Source organism: Phyllostomus hastatus, unplaced genomic scaffold (genome assembly GCF_019186645.2).
Source record: "Phyllostomus hastatus isolate PE091 unplaced genomic scaffold, TTU_PhHast_1.1 phas_contig_468, whole genome shotgun sequence".
NCBI classification, from domain to species: Eukaryota; Metazoa; Chordata; class Mammalia; order Chiroptera; family Phyllostomidae; genus Phyllostomus; species Phyllostomus hastatus.
In genome coordinates this window covers 4149894-4167099 of record NW_025333884.1, presented here as the reverse complement: position 1 = coordinate 4167099, position 17206 = coordinate 4149894, and the positions used below count along the sequence as shown (strand labels likewise).

Sequence of the window (17206 nt, the reverse complement as noted above, 5' to 3'; positions counted from 1 at the left end):
TTGGGACGGGACTCCGGGAGACACTGGAGGGAAGACAGGGAAGGAAAGCCATCACGGGCTGTGCTAACATGTCACCTCCTGTGGGCAATGGGCCCCGCTGGGGACTGGGTAGGACCCTCTCTGGGGGCCCAAGTGGAGGGGGAGGGAGTGGGGCATTTCACCACCAGCCCCTGGAGGCTGATGGGGGAGGCTCTTCGGGCTTTGACTCCCAGCCTCCCCACCCGTGGAGCACACACTGGGGGAGGGGTGGCAGCTGCCCAGATGGGGAGCTGCTGTGGGGTCACAGGGGGCTGGGTGGGGCACCCGCTGCCCACGGACCTCCCGGCCTCCCTGTTCCAGCAGGACGATGCATGGGCACCAGTGCGGAGGCGGGGTGGGGGCACGACCATGCCCAGTCCCCCCCTTTCCCAGCCACACGCCTCCAGCAGAGCACACAGCTCCGGTCCCTCCGGGGAACAGAAAAGGGCTGGCTCCTGGATCTCCTCTGCACCCCGCCAGCCCCCTGAGGATTGAAGTCAGACTCCAGGGAGGACTTCCAGGCACTCAGACTGTGGGAGAGAAGGGATGGGGGCTCTGTCCTCAGCACCCCCCAAGGTATTAGTGCTCTTTCCCTCTCCGCCGCCCCCCCCCCCCCGCCCTCAGCCCCTGCCCTCTCCCTCCCTGCAGTTTTCTCCCCGGAGGTGGAGGGAAGGAAATGTCAGGGATGATGGATTGAGAAGGGGCAGCTGGGGTCAGCAGAGGAGGGACCGCAGGGCCGCAGGGGAAGAGGAGCAGAAGGGGGAGGGGCCACAGAAGAAAACAGAAACAGAGATGGAGACGGAATGAGCGGAGAGAGACTTAAACACGCCACGCGGAGGGAGACGGGAGGGAGGCACTGAAATGGGGCCAGGGATGGTGCCGGAGGTTTGAAGTCGTCCTCCGGCCCCAAAGCGGCACACAAAGCCAGGAGAAGGGCCGCCTGGGACGTATGGAGAGAAAACCAGGGATTGAAGGGCCTTGGGGCCGATAGTGACAGTCGGGACCAGAACAGGGTGCGGCGGGGGCAGGAGACAGAGACAGAGAGACAGGGGCCCAGGGCTTGGGCCCAGAGAGGCAGAGAGACGGGGAGAGACGGGGCGGGGGGCAGGGAGGGGGACAGAGACTGAGAGAGATGGAGAATGAGAGACAGAAAGATCATCCGAAGAGAGACACAGAGAGGAAAAGATGGAGGGCGAGACACATGAAACAGACAGATGGACAGACACACAAACACCCCAAAGAGGGACACGGGGTGGTGGGGGGAGGGTGAGGAGGAGGGGGAGAAAGAGGAAGAGAAGCGAGGAGACCCAGAAAAAAGACCCAGAGGCACGAAGAGAAACTGGCAGAGGGAGACGGACGCTGGAAGGACAGGGGGACAGGCAGGGAGGGGTCTGGGCGCCCCTCCCCCGCCGGGTCAGGCGGGTCCTCCCGGTGGCCTCCGCCAGCCAGGGCTAATGGTATGATTGCTTGGCAGGGCAGCAGGCAGCGGGTGACAAATGAACCGGCCGAGTCGCCGGCTCCAGTGATGGATGGCCTGGGAGGCGTGTGGAGGGGCGGGAGTGGGGTGGGGGATCCCAACAAGATAAATATTTCCTCCTCCTGGAGCCCGGCCAGGCGGGGGGGAGGGCCCGAGGACTGGGGCGACGTGTCCAATGAAAGGTCTGGGCGGCGGTAGGGGAGGGTGGGGCAGAGACAGGAAGGCAGAAACCCCAGGCAGAGGCAGGGGCGAGGGGGGACACACAGGCCTAGAGACAGAGGTCCCCAGAGACGGTGTGGGGGTGGGGGAGGGAGAGAGACAGAGCGAGAGAACGAGAGACGGAGAGATATGGAGACGGAGACAGACTGGACAGAGAGAAAAAGATTCAGCGACAGACACACACACACTCAAGACAGTAACGGAGACCCGGGAGGCCCCCCAAGTAGGATCCTCCACAGCAGACACACAGATCCTTGGAGAGTCCTAGAGGGAGGGAGGAGGGGCAGAGGGAGACCTGATGATAAAGAGGGGAAACCAAGGCAAGGGCCAGCAGGACCCAGAGAGAAGACGGGGGAGGGGGGACACCTGACCAGCTCCTCACTCACCCCTTAGCTCCCGAAGCCCCCGAGAGCAGATCCTATGGGTCCCTGGGGGTGGCATGGGGGGCCCTGGGGGGAGCAAGACGGCCTGCCAGGGCCTCCCAGAGGTCTGCAGCCTCGCTGCGGGGCACCTGTGCTGGGGAGACCTGGGAGGTCCCCCAGGTGTACTGGTGGAGGGCTCACTGGGGTGGGTATGGGTGGGGCCTTCCTAGCTATATGGTGGGGGCAGCTGGGGGATCCCAGGGCCCGTGCTCATTTGGGAGTCCCTTGCTGGCACACAGGGGCCCCAGCGTCACCCTCGCAGACTCAGCCACGCTGGGGTCAGCAAGCACAGGACCCAGGCCTGGGCCCCGTCTGCTCCCTACCCTGGGAGCCCAGGGTCAGAGGGTCTGAGGGTCCAAGGACCATTTAAGGGAGACAGTTCAGCTGGGCAGAGGGGGCCTGAGGCCAGAGAGAGACAGAGAGAGATGGGGCCGCCTGTGTCACAGACAGACAGACAGATAGACAGACAGAGGGGGGCAGGAGTGAGAGAGCCCACTGCCCCTCCCTCCTCCTCCCTCCAGCCTTCCCCATCCATTTTTCTCCCAGACACTCTGATTTTTTCCCTTTCCAATGTCTCACTCTTCTCTTTAATTAAAAAGATGTATGCCCGAGAGTCCAAGCCCCTCCTCCTTGTTCTGGGGGCGGGAGGGGCCTTCTGCACTCAGAGCCGTGAAAGGAACAACCCTCCCTCCTCCTCCCAGACGCACCCCCACGTGCACCTCCCCGACCCCTGCCCACTTAAGGCACGGCCACCTCCGGCCCTCTGTCCACTCACCCCTCACTGTCAATCAGGCCACACTTCTTGTTTCCAGATCAGCCTGAGCCAGGGACCTCAGCGGACCCCCCAGAACCCAAAGTGAGGCTGGGGGCCCAGGCCCTCTGGTTCCCCACCCTGAACCCCAGCTGAGGGCCTTGGTAGGGGGGACACACACAGGAGAGCTTTGCATCTTTAATTAAAAAGTGATTTAAATTAATTTTCTGCTCCAAAACCCCTATCTGGGAGGCGGGGTGCGGGGTGCCAGTGGCAACGATGAAAGGGCCCCCTTCTCCTCCACCCTCTTTAAAGGGCCAGCATCACCTGCGGGACAGCTGCATACAGGAGCTTGTGGGGGAGCGCCAGGAGCCCCCAGAGTCCTGGCACCCCCTAGTGTAACTGGTTCCCCATCATTCCCACCACCTAGGCTCATCGCTCATCAAGCAGATAAGCAGGCTGAGGCTCAGAAAAGGACTGGGCCTGGCCCCACCCACAGCCCCCCCGCCTGCCCTCTCCCACTGGGAATGACCTCTGTGCTGACCTCAGCCCGTGGGGCTGTGCCTCCAGCCCGCTCACCCCTGCCCCAGCCTGGGCAGTTTTGTTTAATCTCCACCAGAGGAGAGGACGAGGGAGAAGCAGGTTGCTGCTGAGGTAGAGCTGTTTACGAGGGTCGTAAAAATACCCTTAGAGCCCAGCAGGGGTGGTGCACTGCCTCCCGCTGCCTGCTCAGCCTCCACCTCTCTCCGCTCCCCCGCTTATAGTCTCTGCCACGTCCTCTGGGTCTCTGTTCCTGTTCTCTTCTCTCTGGACCACTGTCTCCCCTCTCTTTGTCATTCTCTCTCTGGAGTGACGGTTTGTAACATTTGGGGGAGGGGGTCAAGTATCCCTTTGTGAAAATATGATGAAGGCTACAGGCCATCTTCCTGGGGGGACACAGGAGCACTAAGTCCCCAGGTGTCCTGGAGCACATCTGCATCATCCCCCCCAGGAATCCAAGGGCACCAGAGGACAAAGACCCTGCTCTCTTCTCCCCCTCCCCCTCCCCTGCCATCACAGGCCATCACAGGCCTGCAGGCCTCATATAACACGGAACACATTCCCACCCCAGGGCCTTTGCACGTGCCGTTCCCCTGCCCGGCGAATCGGCCTGGCTCCCTCACGCTCTTCGGGCCTCTGCTCAGATGCCACCTCCTCTGAGGACTTTCCACATCACCCCTGTGTCCTCACTCTGTCTCAGAGCACTTGTCACCGCAGGCGGGCATCGTTTGTGCTCACACATGTATCGACCTCACTGTTCTCTCTCCCTACCCCCTCCCCAGTACGAGGTGAGGGCCAAGAGGCCAGGAAGTTTGCCTCTTGCTCCCTGCTGTACCCCCAGAACACCACCTGGCACACAGTAGGTGCTCGGTAAGTTTCTGTTGCACAAATCCTTATCTTGTTAGAGCACCAGTTTCAAAGGCTGCCACTGCCATCTCCAGAAACCGGATGAAAGCTGTGGGTCTTCTCTCCCGCATCTTTGTAACCAGTCACATCATGCACCCTCAGTTTTGGGGACTACCCAAACTCACCCAGGACACTGCGGGGTAAGAACCTTCTCAGGGGCAGGAGTCAAAAATGGGCAGAGGGGTGGGATGAGGCCTCCCGGGGCCTGGGCACCGGACACACACCTGTGCAGAGACCGAGTCCCAGGCTCAGACATTGCTCAAACTCCGGCACCCCGCCCCCCACGCTCACCCCATGTTCAGACAGAAACGATGCGCGGGCACACACACCCAGGCATGGTCAGACGACCAGATGCCCAGACAAAGCTGGAGACACACACAGGTGGCTTCCAACACAGGTGCAAAGGTGTCCTTGTCCCCCAGGGGAGGGTAGTTAGGAGAGCAGAGCAAGAACTGAAACATGGGGCTTGGGTTACTTGCAGCCTCTGGTTCTCTCTCCTGCCTCCCAGTCGGAGAGAACAGAGAGGGGGGAGGGGCGGACCGACGGAACAGGGGGCCCGTAGGAGGTGGGGGTCGGGACGGAGAGAGGCAGAGGTGTGTGGGGCAGAGATGGGAGAGACAGAGAGACAAAGAGGGAAAGAAACGGAGAACGAAAGAGAGAGAGAGAGAAAGAGAGACCGACCATGTAGAGAAAAGAAGGAACCAAGGAGAGAGGGACGCAGAAGGGCGTAGAGCGCGGAGGAAGGGGAGGGGGACAGAGGGACAGAGACCTGTGGCAGCGGAGTGGGAGGCAGAGAAGACCCGGGTGGTGGGGGGAACCAGAGAGAAGGAGGCGGGAGGGGTGGGGAGATTAGACTCCCGGAGACTCGGATACAAAAGCAGCCTCCACCCCGGAGTGGGGGGCGGGGCGGGGGAGGGGGCTCAGGGCGGGGGGAGGGGCGGGGGCTCCGCCGGCGGCCGCCCCGCCCAGCCCCCCGCGCCCCGGCGGACAGCGGGTTAAGCATCTCCGATGTGGAACTTCCGGATGTGACCACAGAGAGAGGGAGAGACCTGGAAGGGGGAGCGGGGCCGCCGGGCCGCCAGCATCCCCCCGGGCCGCCCGCGCCGGACCCGCACCCGCGCGGGGCGCCCCCTCCGCCCGGGCCGGACCACCTCCTCACCCCCCGCCCCATCCCTCGTCTCCCGGTCTGTTTGTCTCGGGCTGGTTCCGTCCTCCCGGGACCGGGAACGGACTGGGGGCCCCGGGAAAGGGGCCTGGGAGGCCCTCCCCGCCGTCTCGCCCCTTCCCTCGCCGGCATGAGCCCCTGGCTGTGACCCCCACGGGGGGAAGGGGGCCGGGGGTCCATGTTCGCAACCTCCGCACGGCCCGGCGCCTGCCGCTGACGGCGGCGGGGGTGGGGGGGCCGGGCACCCAGCCTCCTGCCCCACCCCCTGGCGTCGGCCCCGCGGGCCGTCGGGGGCCGCTGCCCCCGGCTGCGCCCTGCCCGCCGGCCAGGCCCTGGAGGCGCCCCGGAGCTGCCGCCGGCATCAGCCCATGGCCCGGAGGGTAGGTCTGAGGGCCGGCACCCCTGTGCCCCAGCCCGCCTTCGCCTCCCCCTCCTCCATCCCCGCCCCCGGCGCTGTGGTCCGGGCTAGCCCATTCCGCCCTCCCCACCTTCCCCACCTTCCCCACCTTCCCCACCTTCCCCACCTTCCCTCTCTGTCTCCCTCTCCCTGGCCCTCGGTTCCCCCCACTCTGCCCCTCCACCTCTCCCTCCACCGCAAGCCCTTTATCTTACCCCCCACTTCCTTTTCTGCCCCCCCCCCCCATCCTTCTCCCTGCTCTACTTTTGTTCCAAGTCCTCCGAGGGTTCAGGGTGGGGACAGCGCAGGGAGAGGTGGGTCTCACCAGGCAGGGCCCCTCTGCCCTGGGGATGGGCCAGACCGGAGGAGACAGGCTGGGAGGTAAGCAGGCACCTTGGGGGGTGGAGGGGGCAGAAGTACCGAGATGCGAGGACCGCGCCGACACGGTAGGACGTGCGACGAACAGCCAGGAGCGGTCGCATGCAACTTCAGGGCTCGGGAGAAGTTAGGAGAGGAAGTGAGCGGGCAGCGAGGCAGAGAGGCACGCGGCGCCGGCGCGCGTCCGCGGCGGGGCTGAAGCGGACGGTGGCCGGAACTCTGCGCTCCTCCTTCCAGTCTCTTTGCCCCTTTAAGCCTCAGTTTTTTCATCCCCAAAGGAGGGGTTTGACCTAGGCGACTGAAGGTCCCCAGACTCCCCCAGCGCCTGAACCTCCGTGGTGGCCGGACTCAGAAACCTTGCCCGGATGCCCGTGGTTTCTCTCTGGGACTGTTTGCAAAAGTGGGCTTGTGCGGTTGTGGCTTTTTCGTTCAACAAGAGTTTATTGAATGCGTGCCAGGCACTGTGCTAAATGCCTCATTCATTCATTTTACTCCTGTGCGTGCTCAATGTCTCGTTCATTCATTCAATCACTCACTCATTCATTCATTCCCGCGCGCAATGGCTGGCTCTGGTGCGGGTGTCGGACCCCCAAGATGAGGGGGATGGGCCGGTTATGCATGTTTGAGAACCCGAGTGAAAGCGAAGGCGGTGAGACTGTGCATGTACGTTTGTGTACAAACAACGCATTGCTTTTATGGGAAGTGTCTATGGGTGAAAATCGCTCTCTTCTGCCTCCCCGGCTGTCTCCTGTATCTTCTCCCTCTGTCTCTTTGCATCTCTCTCTGAGTCCTGGCTCTTTCCTTCGCTGCCTTTTTCCCATCGCTCTCACCATTTTTCTTTCCCCTCTCTCCCCACCCCCCTGGGTTTCTCCCCTTTTTCCTCCCTTCCTCATTTTTCTTTCAGATTTTATTTATTTATTTATTTTTTAAGAGAGGGGAAGGGAAGGAGAGAGGGAGAGAAACATCAATGGGTGGTTGCGTCTCGTATGCCCCTCGCCTGTGACCTGGCCCGCAACCCAGACATGTGTCCTGCCTGGGAATCAAACCAGTGACCTTTGGTTCACAGGCCGGCACTCAGTCCACTGAGCCACACCAGCCAGGGTTCCCTTCCTCATTCTGTGAGGAGCTGGCACATACCAGCCAGCTGATCCCTGACCCTTCCACCCTGACCCTCAGATCAGAGACCTGGGTCTGTCCTCTGGACCTTCCTGCCCACACCTCAGGAATCTCTGTTTGGTCATATGTCACAGTGCAGGGGTGCAAGACAGGGTCCTCAGTCCCACACAGCTCCATGGGACATTGGGAGATGGGGGGGACTGAGGGGCATGTCTGGGACACTTGGGGGACAGAAGGGCTGGTTCCTGTGGCAGGGAGAGGGAGTCTCTTGGGTCCCGGCCGGTGCTGATGCCTCCCTGGGGCTCTCCCCCTCTCGCCTGTCCCCAGTACAATGAGCTGCCCCACTACCCAGGCATCGCGGATGGCACTGCAGCCCTGGCTGGCTTCTCGGAGGCAGCGCCTCCAGCACCCAGAGCCCCTGGGCCCTATGGCCCTCACCGGCCTCCGCAGCCCCCACCCCCGGGCTTGGACGGCGAGGGCCTGAAGAGGGAGAAGGATGAGATCTATGGGTGAGTGGGGGCCGGGCTGAGGCTCCACGGGGTTTCACAACGCGGGCCTCTCTCTCTGTTTCTTGGCCTCTCTGAGTCCCTGTCTCTCTCTCTGACTGTCCCCACTCTGGGGCTGTCTTCCCAACTCTTCCCTCTGGGTCTCCTGTCCCCTCCCAGTTGCTCCGTGTTTCAGAGACCCCTGCCCTCTCCTCCCCTTGTGAACTCTCTCCCCTCCTGCTTCCCGCAGGCACCCGCTCTTCCCGCTGCTGGCCCTGGTCTTTGAGAAATGTGAGCTGGCCACCTGCTCTCCCCGAGATGGGGCTGGACTGGGCACACCCCTGGGCGGTGACGTCTGCTCCTCCGACTCCTTCAACGAGGACATTGCCGCCTTCGCCAAGCAGGTGGGCACCCCTACCCTCCACGCAGCGGGAAAGCCGGGGAGCAGGGCGGGCGGGAGACAGGCTGTGCCCTCCTTGGCCCCTCTCTTCCTCCCAGGTCCGCTCCGAGAGGCCCCTCTTCTCCTCCAACCCAGAGCTGGACAATCTGGTGAGACCCTGGGCTGCTCGGGGCAGGGGGGGGGGGTCCATGTGCTCAAACAACGGTAACTGTTACCCATTTGCAATGTGGTGTGGCCTAAAGTTTGAGAATGCAGGCCAGTGACCCGAGTTCTAATCCCAGTCCTCCACATCCTCTCTCTCTGAACCAGGACATCTCCCTGTGCCTCAGTTTCCTCACCGGTAAAGAGCAGCTAGTAGAAATTTCTATCTCATAGGACTGCTGTGCAGGTTTAATGAGTTAGCAAGGTTCAGGCGCTTAGAATGGTACCTGGCCCAGACTCAGTGAGCATTAGCCATGCTACCAGGAGAGCAGAGCTCACACAAGTGCAGTGACTTGGATGCAAAGGAGAGAGGAGAGGAAGGGAGAGAGAAGAGACAAGAAAAGAAGGGGGAGGAGAGGGAGAGAGAGGGAGGAATACCCTGGCTTCTTTCTTTTTCCAGCTCCCACCAAGGCTTCCTATTGGCTGAGCCCTTTGGCAAAGGCCCCTGGGAAATGTAGTTTGCAGGTGAAGGGTGGAAAACAGAGCAGAGGGCAAGCAGGCAAAGAAGAGAGATTAGGGTAGCTTACCTGTGTTCATCTCGTGATGGATGCTTTTCTGTCCCTTGTACCTCTGGCTTCTCTGTCTTTGTCTCTGACTCCCCCTGGAATCTCGGATCCGTTTTTCTCTGCCCCTGTCTCTGTGTGTCTCTCTGTCCTTGTCATTCTGTGTATCTCACTCTTTCTGTTCCTCTATCTCTTCTCTTCCCTCTCTTCTCCTCCTCCTCCTTCTTCTCTCTCTTCCTCTGTCCCTCGCCCCCTCTCCCCTCCTCTGCCTCTTCCTGCCCCTGTTTTCAGATGATCCAGGCCATTCAGGTGCTCCGGTTCCACCTGCTGGAGCTGGAGAAGGTGAGTGCTTCTCACTTCCCCCCACACCCTCTCTTGCCCCCCAGCCCTTTCCCTTTCACCCCTCCACCCCCCTCAGGCTCTCTCCCCACCGGAGTTGGAGCAGAATGCCACCCCCGTTCCCGTACACCCCAGCCCTGGCCCCCGGGTGGCCCCCCCAGTACCCCGGTGCCCCCTCAGGTCCACGACCTGTGCGACAACTTCTGTCACCGCTACATCACCTGCCTCAAGGGAAAGATGCCCATCGACCTGGTCATCGAGGATCGGGATGGCGGCTGCAGGGAGGACCTCGAGGACTACCCAGGCTCCTGCCCCAGCATCCCAGACCAGGTGGGCCCGGGAGGGGGTGCCAGGCATCACCCTCTAACCCAAGCCACTCTGGACAGCTGGGTTATAGCGTGGGGGGACACACATTTGCACACAAACACACACACACACACACCCCCTGACAGCTGAAGACACCACCATAGACTCGGCTGCATGCACACAGGTTCACACACAGTTGCACAAACTCAGTGGCAGGCATTCTCACTCGTGGTCAGCTGACAGCATGTGCCACACACATAGACACACACGTCCCAGCTGCGTGACGGCATCAGAGACCACACAGCCTGACTGAGACACCATCACTCCAGAGAGAGTGTGTGTGTGGTGCACACACAACCATCACACCGATGCGGACTGAGACAGCTGGCCCCAGATCCTGCCACGCGGATCAGACACGGCCGCACATATTCCTTATCTCCACACAGCCTCTGACTCACTCCCGTGGCCGGCAGCCACCCAGCAGAGTCTCACTGTCTCACAAATAAGACAGCCAGCCCCTTGACCTACAGCCGCAAAGTGCGGTAGTCAGCTACAGCCGCCTGGCCACCTCAGAGAGTGACAGCCACGCTCCAAACACAGTGTGTGGCTCAGCTCTACCCATGTAGCCACCCAGCCACGGCCACCTCCTCTGCGGGGACCACTGTGCCATCTCAGACACAGGCATAGGTTCATACTGTGTGTCCATGACAGTCTCAGGACAGCTTCAGGCACGCTGCCGCGGACCCAGCACTGGGACAGTTACAGGTGGCGGTTCTATCCTTGCACAAAAAGGCCTTCAGACCCGGGGGTGCCGCAGTTGGCACACCAGCAACCCCCAGTGCACTCAGACCCACAATTCCACACAGACGCACGGAGCCTGGAGGAGGCTTCGCTGGGCTGCCGTCTCAGGCGATGCCCCAGCAGGACACAGATGGCGGGTGCTGTGGGCAGGGTCCAGGGGACTCACAAAGGCAGGCGGGCGCCCCCGGGCTCAGGGGGCTGTTTCCACCCCCCTCACACCCATCTGCCTCCCAACACTGAGCTGAGCCTCGAGCCACATGACACAGAAGTCTTGGTGCTGTCTGTACCGGGGCGGGGGTTGGGGGTGGGGGCCTGGACATGGAGCTGGGCGGAGGGCGAGTGCACCACGCCGCCAGGCCCCTCAAGGCATGTGGATGCCATGCACACGGTCCCGGACCCCCTGGTCTGCAGTTCTGAGTCCCCTGCGTGTCTGAAAGCTGAGTGTTGTTTTCTCTCCCCCATAAGTTTAGCGTAAACTCATTGGGCAGCAGAATCTGACCTGAACGAATGAGACGGCTATTTATAGCCTTTATTCATTCCACCGAGTTAACTGGGCATCCGTTTTGCTGTGGAACTGTTAATGAGCTCGATGGCGAGGTCAGGCCCCAGACCCTGCTGGGGGCGTTCGGAACCGCATGGCGTGTGCGTGACTTACTGTCTAGAAAACGTGACAAGTTCTGAATTCTGAAACCCCTGCAGAGCCTCTGGATTTCAGATGAGGTGCTGTAGCTCTGTGCAAACTCATCTTTATTGAGTGACTGCTATGTGCCTTTGCGTGAATTAACTCGCTGCTTCCACACTCTGAGGTGGGGACCATCATCGTCCTCCATTATCCAGTTGAGGAGACTGAGGCACAGAGAGGTGAAGTGACTTGCCCAAGGTCACACAGTCAGAGAGGAGGCGGGGACGGGCTTTCCACCTGGGAGTCCTAGCTCCAGAGCCCGTGGCCTCAGCTACTGGGCTACATTGTGTCCCAAGCCTTCACACTGACTTCCCATTCTTGTTTTCCAGAATAATGCGTGGATGAGAGACCATGAAGACAGCGGATCTGTACACTTGGGGACCCCGGGCCCATCCAGCGGGGGCCTGGCCTCCCAGAGTGGGGATAACTCCAGTGACCAAGGTGGGAAGCTTGGGAGGCAGAAGGGAAATGTGGGAGTCAGACTGAGGACTGGAGTTAGATAGCAAGTAGGACTTCCAAGACAGCACAGATGGCTGGGTGTGGAGCCGTTGTCTTGGGTGGGTGAGGGTTCTGCCCTGTCTGGTCTCCCACCCTCACTGTCCAGAAACATGGCACGCCTCTCCACCCTCAGGAGATGGGCTGGACACAAGCGTGGCATCTCCCAGTTCTGGGGGAGAGGACGAGGAGCTGGACCAGGAGCGGCGGCGGAACAAGAAAAGGGGCATCTTCCCCAAGGTGGCCACCAACATCATGAGAGCCTGGTTGTTCCAGCACCTCTCGGTGAGAGCCCGTTGCCCCCAGGGTGGGTGGGCCTGGGGAGAGACGGAGCCCTGGCTGGTGTGTCTCAGTGGACTGAGCACTGGCCTGTGAACCAAAGGGTTGCTGGTTCAATTCCCAGTCAGGGCACATGCCTGGATTGTGGGCCAGGTCCCTAGTAGGGGGTACATGAGAGGCAACCACACTTTGATGTTTCTCTTCCTCTCTTTCTCCCTCCCTTCCTCTCTAAAAATAAGTAAATAAAATCTTAAAAAAAAAAAAAGAGAGAGATGGAGAAGGATAGACATACAGAGACTGAGGCCCAGAGAGACCCAGAAAAGGGAGACTGAGGCAGAGGGGATGTTGGGGGGGGATTTCAAGGTGAGGGTGGCAGGCACTGGCCAGAAAAAAAATGTCCTGAGCACTACGTGTGTGCCCGGTGCTGCTGAGAGCTCTTGACCCATTCAGCCCTCCCCCAACCCACCCGCCTGCTCAATGGACCACTGGCCCCTCTCCACCCACCTGTCAATCATCCACCATCCAGGCGCCCATGCCGTGTGAGAGCGGAGCCCTATTTTCTGCAGATGAGGACAGGGAGGCCCAAGGTCTCCGGAGGATTGAATTAGAGCAGGATAGGGACAAGGAGACACTGAGTCACAGGGACAGGGTGGAGGGAGGGGAGCGGAGGGGAGGAGAGGAGAGAGGCATAGAGAAAGAAAGAAATCGGGACCGGGAGAGCCGGACACGGGGCCCTGACAGACTCATAGCGTCTGGTGGCTGGGCTTTGCCGCCTTCCCTGGCTGTGCAGCGCTGTCCCCAAGCTCTGTCTTTCCCGAATGAGAGCTGGCCAATTAGCCTCTAATTGCTGGAAGAGGCGGGGGCGCCCACGGGCGTAATTGCCCAAAGCTTCGCTCTGCTTCCCCCTGTTGGGCCCCGGGGAGCACAGAAAAGCTACGCCGTGCGGGCTCTTCCGGCCCCTGCCCCAGCCTGTGCTCGCCATCCCCGGGGACCCCGCGGGCCAGGCCCTGGGGATCCGATGGTGGCCCGGCAGGCAAGGTGACTCTTGCTGATGGCCACAGCACCCGTATCCCTCGGAGGAGCAGAAGAAACAGCTGGCACAGGACACGGGGCTCACCATCCTGCAAGTGAACAACTGGTGAGGGACTGCAGAGGCTGGGGCGGTGCGTGGGGAGCGCGGGGTGGGAGGCCGGGCGCTGTCCGAGGTGCTGAAGGAGGCCGCCGAGCCCTCAGAGACTCTCCACCCCATCCCGGGCCTCACCTGCCAGCTCGCTGTCTGTCTCTGTGTCCACCTCTCCCTCTCTCCTACACCCTCCTCCATTTCCACGACCCCTCCCAGGTTCATTAATGCCCGGAGACGCATCGTGCAACCAATGATAGATCAATCCAACCGCACAGGTACGGGGAGGAGAAGGGGAGAGAGGGCCTAGTGCTCCTGGGGGAGGGTCAAAGCCCGGACCCAGGCATCCTGGGGCTCAGGCTGCGCCCCGCAACCCTCCTCCCAGGGCAGGGTGCAGCCTTCAGCCCAGAGGGCCAGCCCATGGCGGGCTACACGGAGACACAGCCACACGTGACTGTCAGGCCAGCAGGTAAGGCCCGGCCTCTTCACCAAGCCACGCCCCCAACACACCAGGCCCCTCCTCTAAATGAAGATGCCCCACCTTCTGGGTTATGTTCATGAGTAATCATTATAGTGCCTCATTTGCATAACTGGAGCAGATTTGGAGGTGCCCACATTTTCCTCACAGACTTTGCTTTTTCCAGGCTCTGCCTGCGACTTGGACGGCTCCGCTTTTCCTTAAAGGACCAGTGCCATCTTAAACGATGACTCAGTCTGGCCTGATAGAGGGGTCCCCTGAGACAGAAAGGGTCGGGAGGGGCATGGGGGGCATCTGTGGGTGTCCGGTAAAGACCCACTGACCGTCCTCTTTTGTCTTCCAGGATCGATGGGGATGAGTTTGAACCTGGAAGGGGAGTGGCATTATCTATAGAGGCTGGAGTCGGGAGGGGGGTGAGTGTCCAGTGCCTCGGGGTGCTGGGGTGGGGCCTCGCAGAGCTCACACCTCTGTGACATCTCTGGCCTGCGCCGGGGACCGCCCAGAGCAGGACCAGCGTTGCTCCCTGAGCTTAGTGTACGCCAAGGCTGGAGGAGGGAAGCTGGCTCATTTCCTTCATTCACCCATCTGTTCCTCCACCCGCCTATACACACACACACGCCCTGACATGCCTCAGGTAGGGTCTTCTCTTGAGAAAACTCTGGGCTTCTGTGAAAGCGGACACCAGAAACCAGTACAACAGCTGAAACAATAAAACACAGGCTGCTCAGAGGAGAGAGCCGTCAGCTATGTCTGAGATATCAGGAAAGCCTTCCTGGAGGACATGGCTTCTGGGTGGGGCACTGAAGGATGAATAGGAGTCCATCCACCCGGTAGACATTAGGGGCAAAGTAATAGGGCACATTCTTTTCTTCTTCCAGGTCTTAAGCTTTTAGAGTTTCTTTTTACTTAGTCTTCACAACAACCCCAAGAGGAAGAGACTATTATAATTTTCACTTTGCAGATGAGAAAACTGAGGCTCAGAGAGAAGAGGGTTCAGTCAGCTCAGAAAAGCAAAGGGAACAGCATGTGCAAAAGCCAAGGGTGGAGAGGCTACCTGGAGATTCTAAAGCATGGGTCAGATCTCAACCCTCCCTGGATTAAAACCCTTTTGTGGCTCCTTAGTGCCCCCCTATAACATAGAAACTCCTTAATTCAGCATCTGTTCATTCATTCAGTATACATTCTCTGAGCACCTCTGTGCCTGGCCCTGTGCTGGGTGGTGCTGGGGACCCAACAGGCCCTGTGACAGCCCAACCCTGCCCTCCTGGGGCTCATAATCCAGAGGTGGAGACAGACCTGTCCCAGACAGTGAGGACCCAGAGTGGGCAGGGCTGGAATGAAGGAACCCAAGAACTGGAGGAGCCCAGAGAAGGCATCAGACCCAGGCCAGAGAGTTCAGGGAGGACTTCCTGGAGGAGGGCACTTTGGAGCAGAGAACAGGAGGAGTGAGGTAGGGGAGAAGGGAACAGCATATGCAAAGGTCCAGCACACCTAGAAACCTCATGGCTGTGAAAACAGCCCCTCCCCAACCCCCACACACTGAGCTGGGCTGGGGCTGGTAAGTGAGGTGAGTGATAGATTCAGGGCCAACAGAAAGGCTGGGAGAGGAGACGGGAGACCCCGGAGGGCTTGGGTGTGCAGGGGCAGTGGAGGCCTGAGGCTGGGAAGGGGAGATGGATGGGTTTGTTCAGAGCCTCGCTGGTCAGTGGGGGTCTCTGCTCTGCTCCAAGTGGTCCAGACAGGTGTGACCTGGTCTGAGGGTCAGAGCCCCTCTGGGATCAGGAGCAATGAGGGGGGCCTCCCGCCCTGCTTTCCCAGGGGGCTGTCGTTCCTGTCTGCCTTTTCTGTCTCCACCCCCTGCCCTCGTCTTTGTCTCTTTGTCTCCCTCTCTCCTTGTCTTTCTCTCTTTCTTTGTCTCAACTGTGTCTTTATCTCTTCTTTTTAAAAAAGATTTCACTCATTTACTTTTATTCATTTAAGATTTTACTTATTTATTTTTAGAGAGAAGGGAAGGAGAAAGAGAGAGAAACATCAATGTGTGGTTGCTCCTCACACGCCCCCTACTGGGGAACTGGCCCACAACCCAGGCATGTGCCTTGACTGGGAATTGAACCTGTAACCTTTCCCTTTGCAGGCCGGCGCTCAATCTGCTGAGCCCCACCAGCCAGGGTGCATCTTTCATCTCTGTCTCTCTCCCTCCATTTTGTTCTCATTCTTCATCTCCCTCTTTCTCTGTTTCTCCCCCTCTCTCTGTCTGCATCCCTCTCCCTGTGGGGTCGGTGGGGGCTGCACAGGAGGGTTGACTTGGGGCCAGACCCTCTCCCACCTCCTGACCTGGCCTCTCCTCCCCTTTCCACAGCCTCCAGCCTCCAGACTGTGACCACCAGGCCCACACCGTGTTCTGGTCCCCACCGCTGGCTTCAGGACCCTACCCTCCACGGCCCTCCCACTCAACACCTACCTCCGTGGGGCCCCACTGGGACATGGGGGGTCTGAGCGCCCGCTCCGGGGTCTCTGAAGGACAAAGACAGAGCCTCTAGGCTCGGCGCCCCACTTCTCCCCTCGCCTCTGCCCAGAACCCCAGCTGCGATCCTGGGTCGTCGGAAGATGGTGGCTGGGACCCCACCTCCAGGACAGAGATGGAATTGGGGGTGGGCTGGGGTTGTCACGGGAGGAGGGTCACCCGGATCCGATATTTGGGGAGGTTCCCTTCATCCTCCCAACCCACTCCCCTCCTCTCTGCCCCTACCTCCCTTCTCTGATGTCTTCTACTTTTTTTTTTAATGATAAAATCTTCAAAAAGTCACCAGTTGGAATTCTTGTGTCTCTTCTAAGATGTACCTTATCTGTTTGAAGCTCAGAAATCACTCATTACAATGATAATTAGTACTCTATCCTGTTCTGTCTTTGGGCACCTCACATATCAGTCAGCTGTTGCTGTGTAACAAATAATCCCTAAATTTTTGTGGCTCAAAATACCCACTTTTTTTTTTAGCTCATTATTCAGTGGGTTGGTATTTTAAACTAGGATCCGCTAGGCGGGTCTTGTGGTTTCATCAGGGCTCTGTTGTGTGTCTGTAGCCTGGGACAGGTGAGCAAGGGGGCTCTGCTTCTGGGGGTTGGTTTGCTGGCAGCAGGACCAGCAGGAGTGACTGGATCACATGGTAACATTGGCCAGCAGGCTGCCAGTTTTGTTCACAGGCTGATTGGACTCTCAGAGAACAGAGAGGTCCAGGGCCTCTTGAGTCCCAAGCTCAGATCTGGTACAAGATTATCTCTCAGCCCCTTAAAGTCCCAAGGCCAGGTTCAAGGGAGGGGAAATAGACTCTACCCTCTTGGGTGGAGCTACAAGCTCACATTGCAAGAGGCGGACACAGGGAGGGATGAAGAATTGGGACCACTTTTGCATCAGTCTCCCACACTGACTACCAGGTTCCTTTCTCCACCTGTCCCATGGGAGATGGGCGGGCTTGTCATGAACAGCCCCACCCACTGGGAGTGGTGCCAACAGACATGGGTTCAAATCCTGCCTCTGGAACATAATAGCTATGGTGCCTGGGACGAGTGATTTCACTTTTCTGGGTCTCAGTCTTTGCATCTGAAGAGTGGGGATCGTAGCACCTGTCTCACAGTTCTGCCATACGGCTTGACGGAGGTGTGACAAGGGAAATGCCGAGGATGGTGCCTGGCACCTAGTAAGTGCTCAGTCAGTTGGGAGTCATTGTAAC

The 17206-nt window shown here is 59.8% G+C and overlaps 1 protein-coding gene across 4 annotated transcripts; it reads left to right on the top strand.

The window, feature by feature from the left end:
* Nucleotides 1-5390: 5390 nt before the first annotated feature.
* Nucleotides 5391-16284, top strand: MEIS3 (Meis homeobox 3). Of its 4 annotated transcripts, none has more exons than XM_045845279.1 (13): nucleotides 5391-5878; nucleotides 7717-7898; nucleotides 8125-8278; nucleotides 8373-8423; nucleotides 9270-9320; nucleotides 9549-9647; nucleotides 11436-11547; nucleotides 11738-11886; nucleotides 12942-13018; nucleotides 13220-13278; nucleotides 13386-13469; nucleotides 13822-13891; nucleotides 15838-16284. In XM_045845279.1, the coding sequence occupies exons 1-12, from the start codon at nucleotides 5867-5869 to the stop codon at nucleotides 13869-13871; spliced, it is 1080 nt and encodes a 359-aa protein (XP_045701235.1). In that variant the 5' UTR covers nucleotides 5391-5866; the 3' UTR covers nucleotides 13872-13891; nucleotides 15838-16284. The 4 variants fall into 4 exon arrangements, with proteins under 4 accessions (XP_045701235.1, XP_045701233.1, XP_045701232.1 ...); XM_045845277.1 differs by having other exon boundaries at nucleotides 9498-9647; XM_045845278.1 differs by lacking the exon at nucleotides 5391-5878 and adding an exon at nucleotides 6208-6276 and having other exon boundaries at nucleotides 7742-7898; nucleotides 9498-9647.
* Nucleotides 16285-17206: the final 922 nt, after the last annotated feature.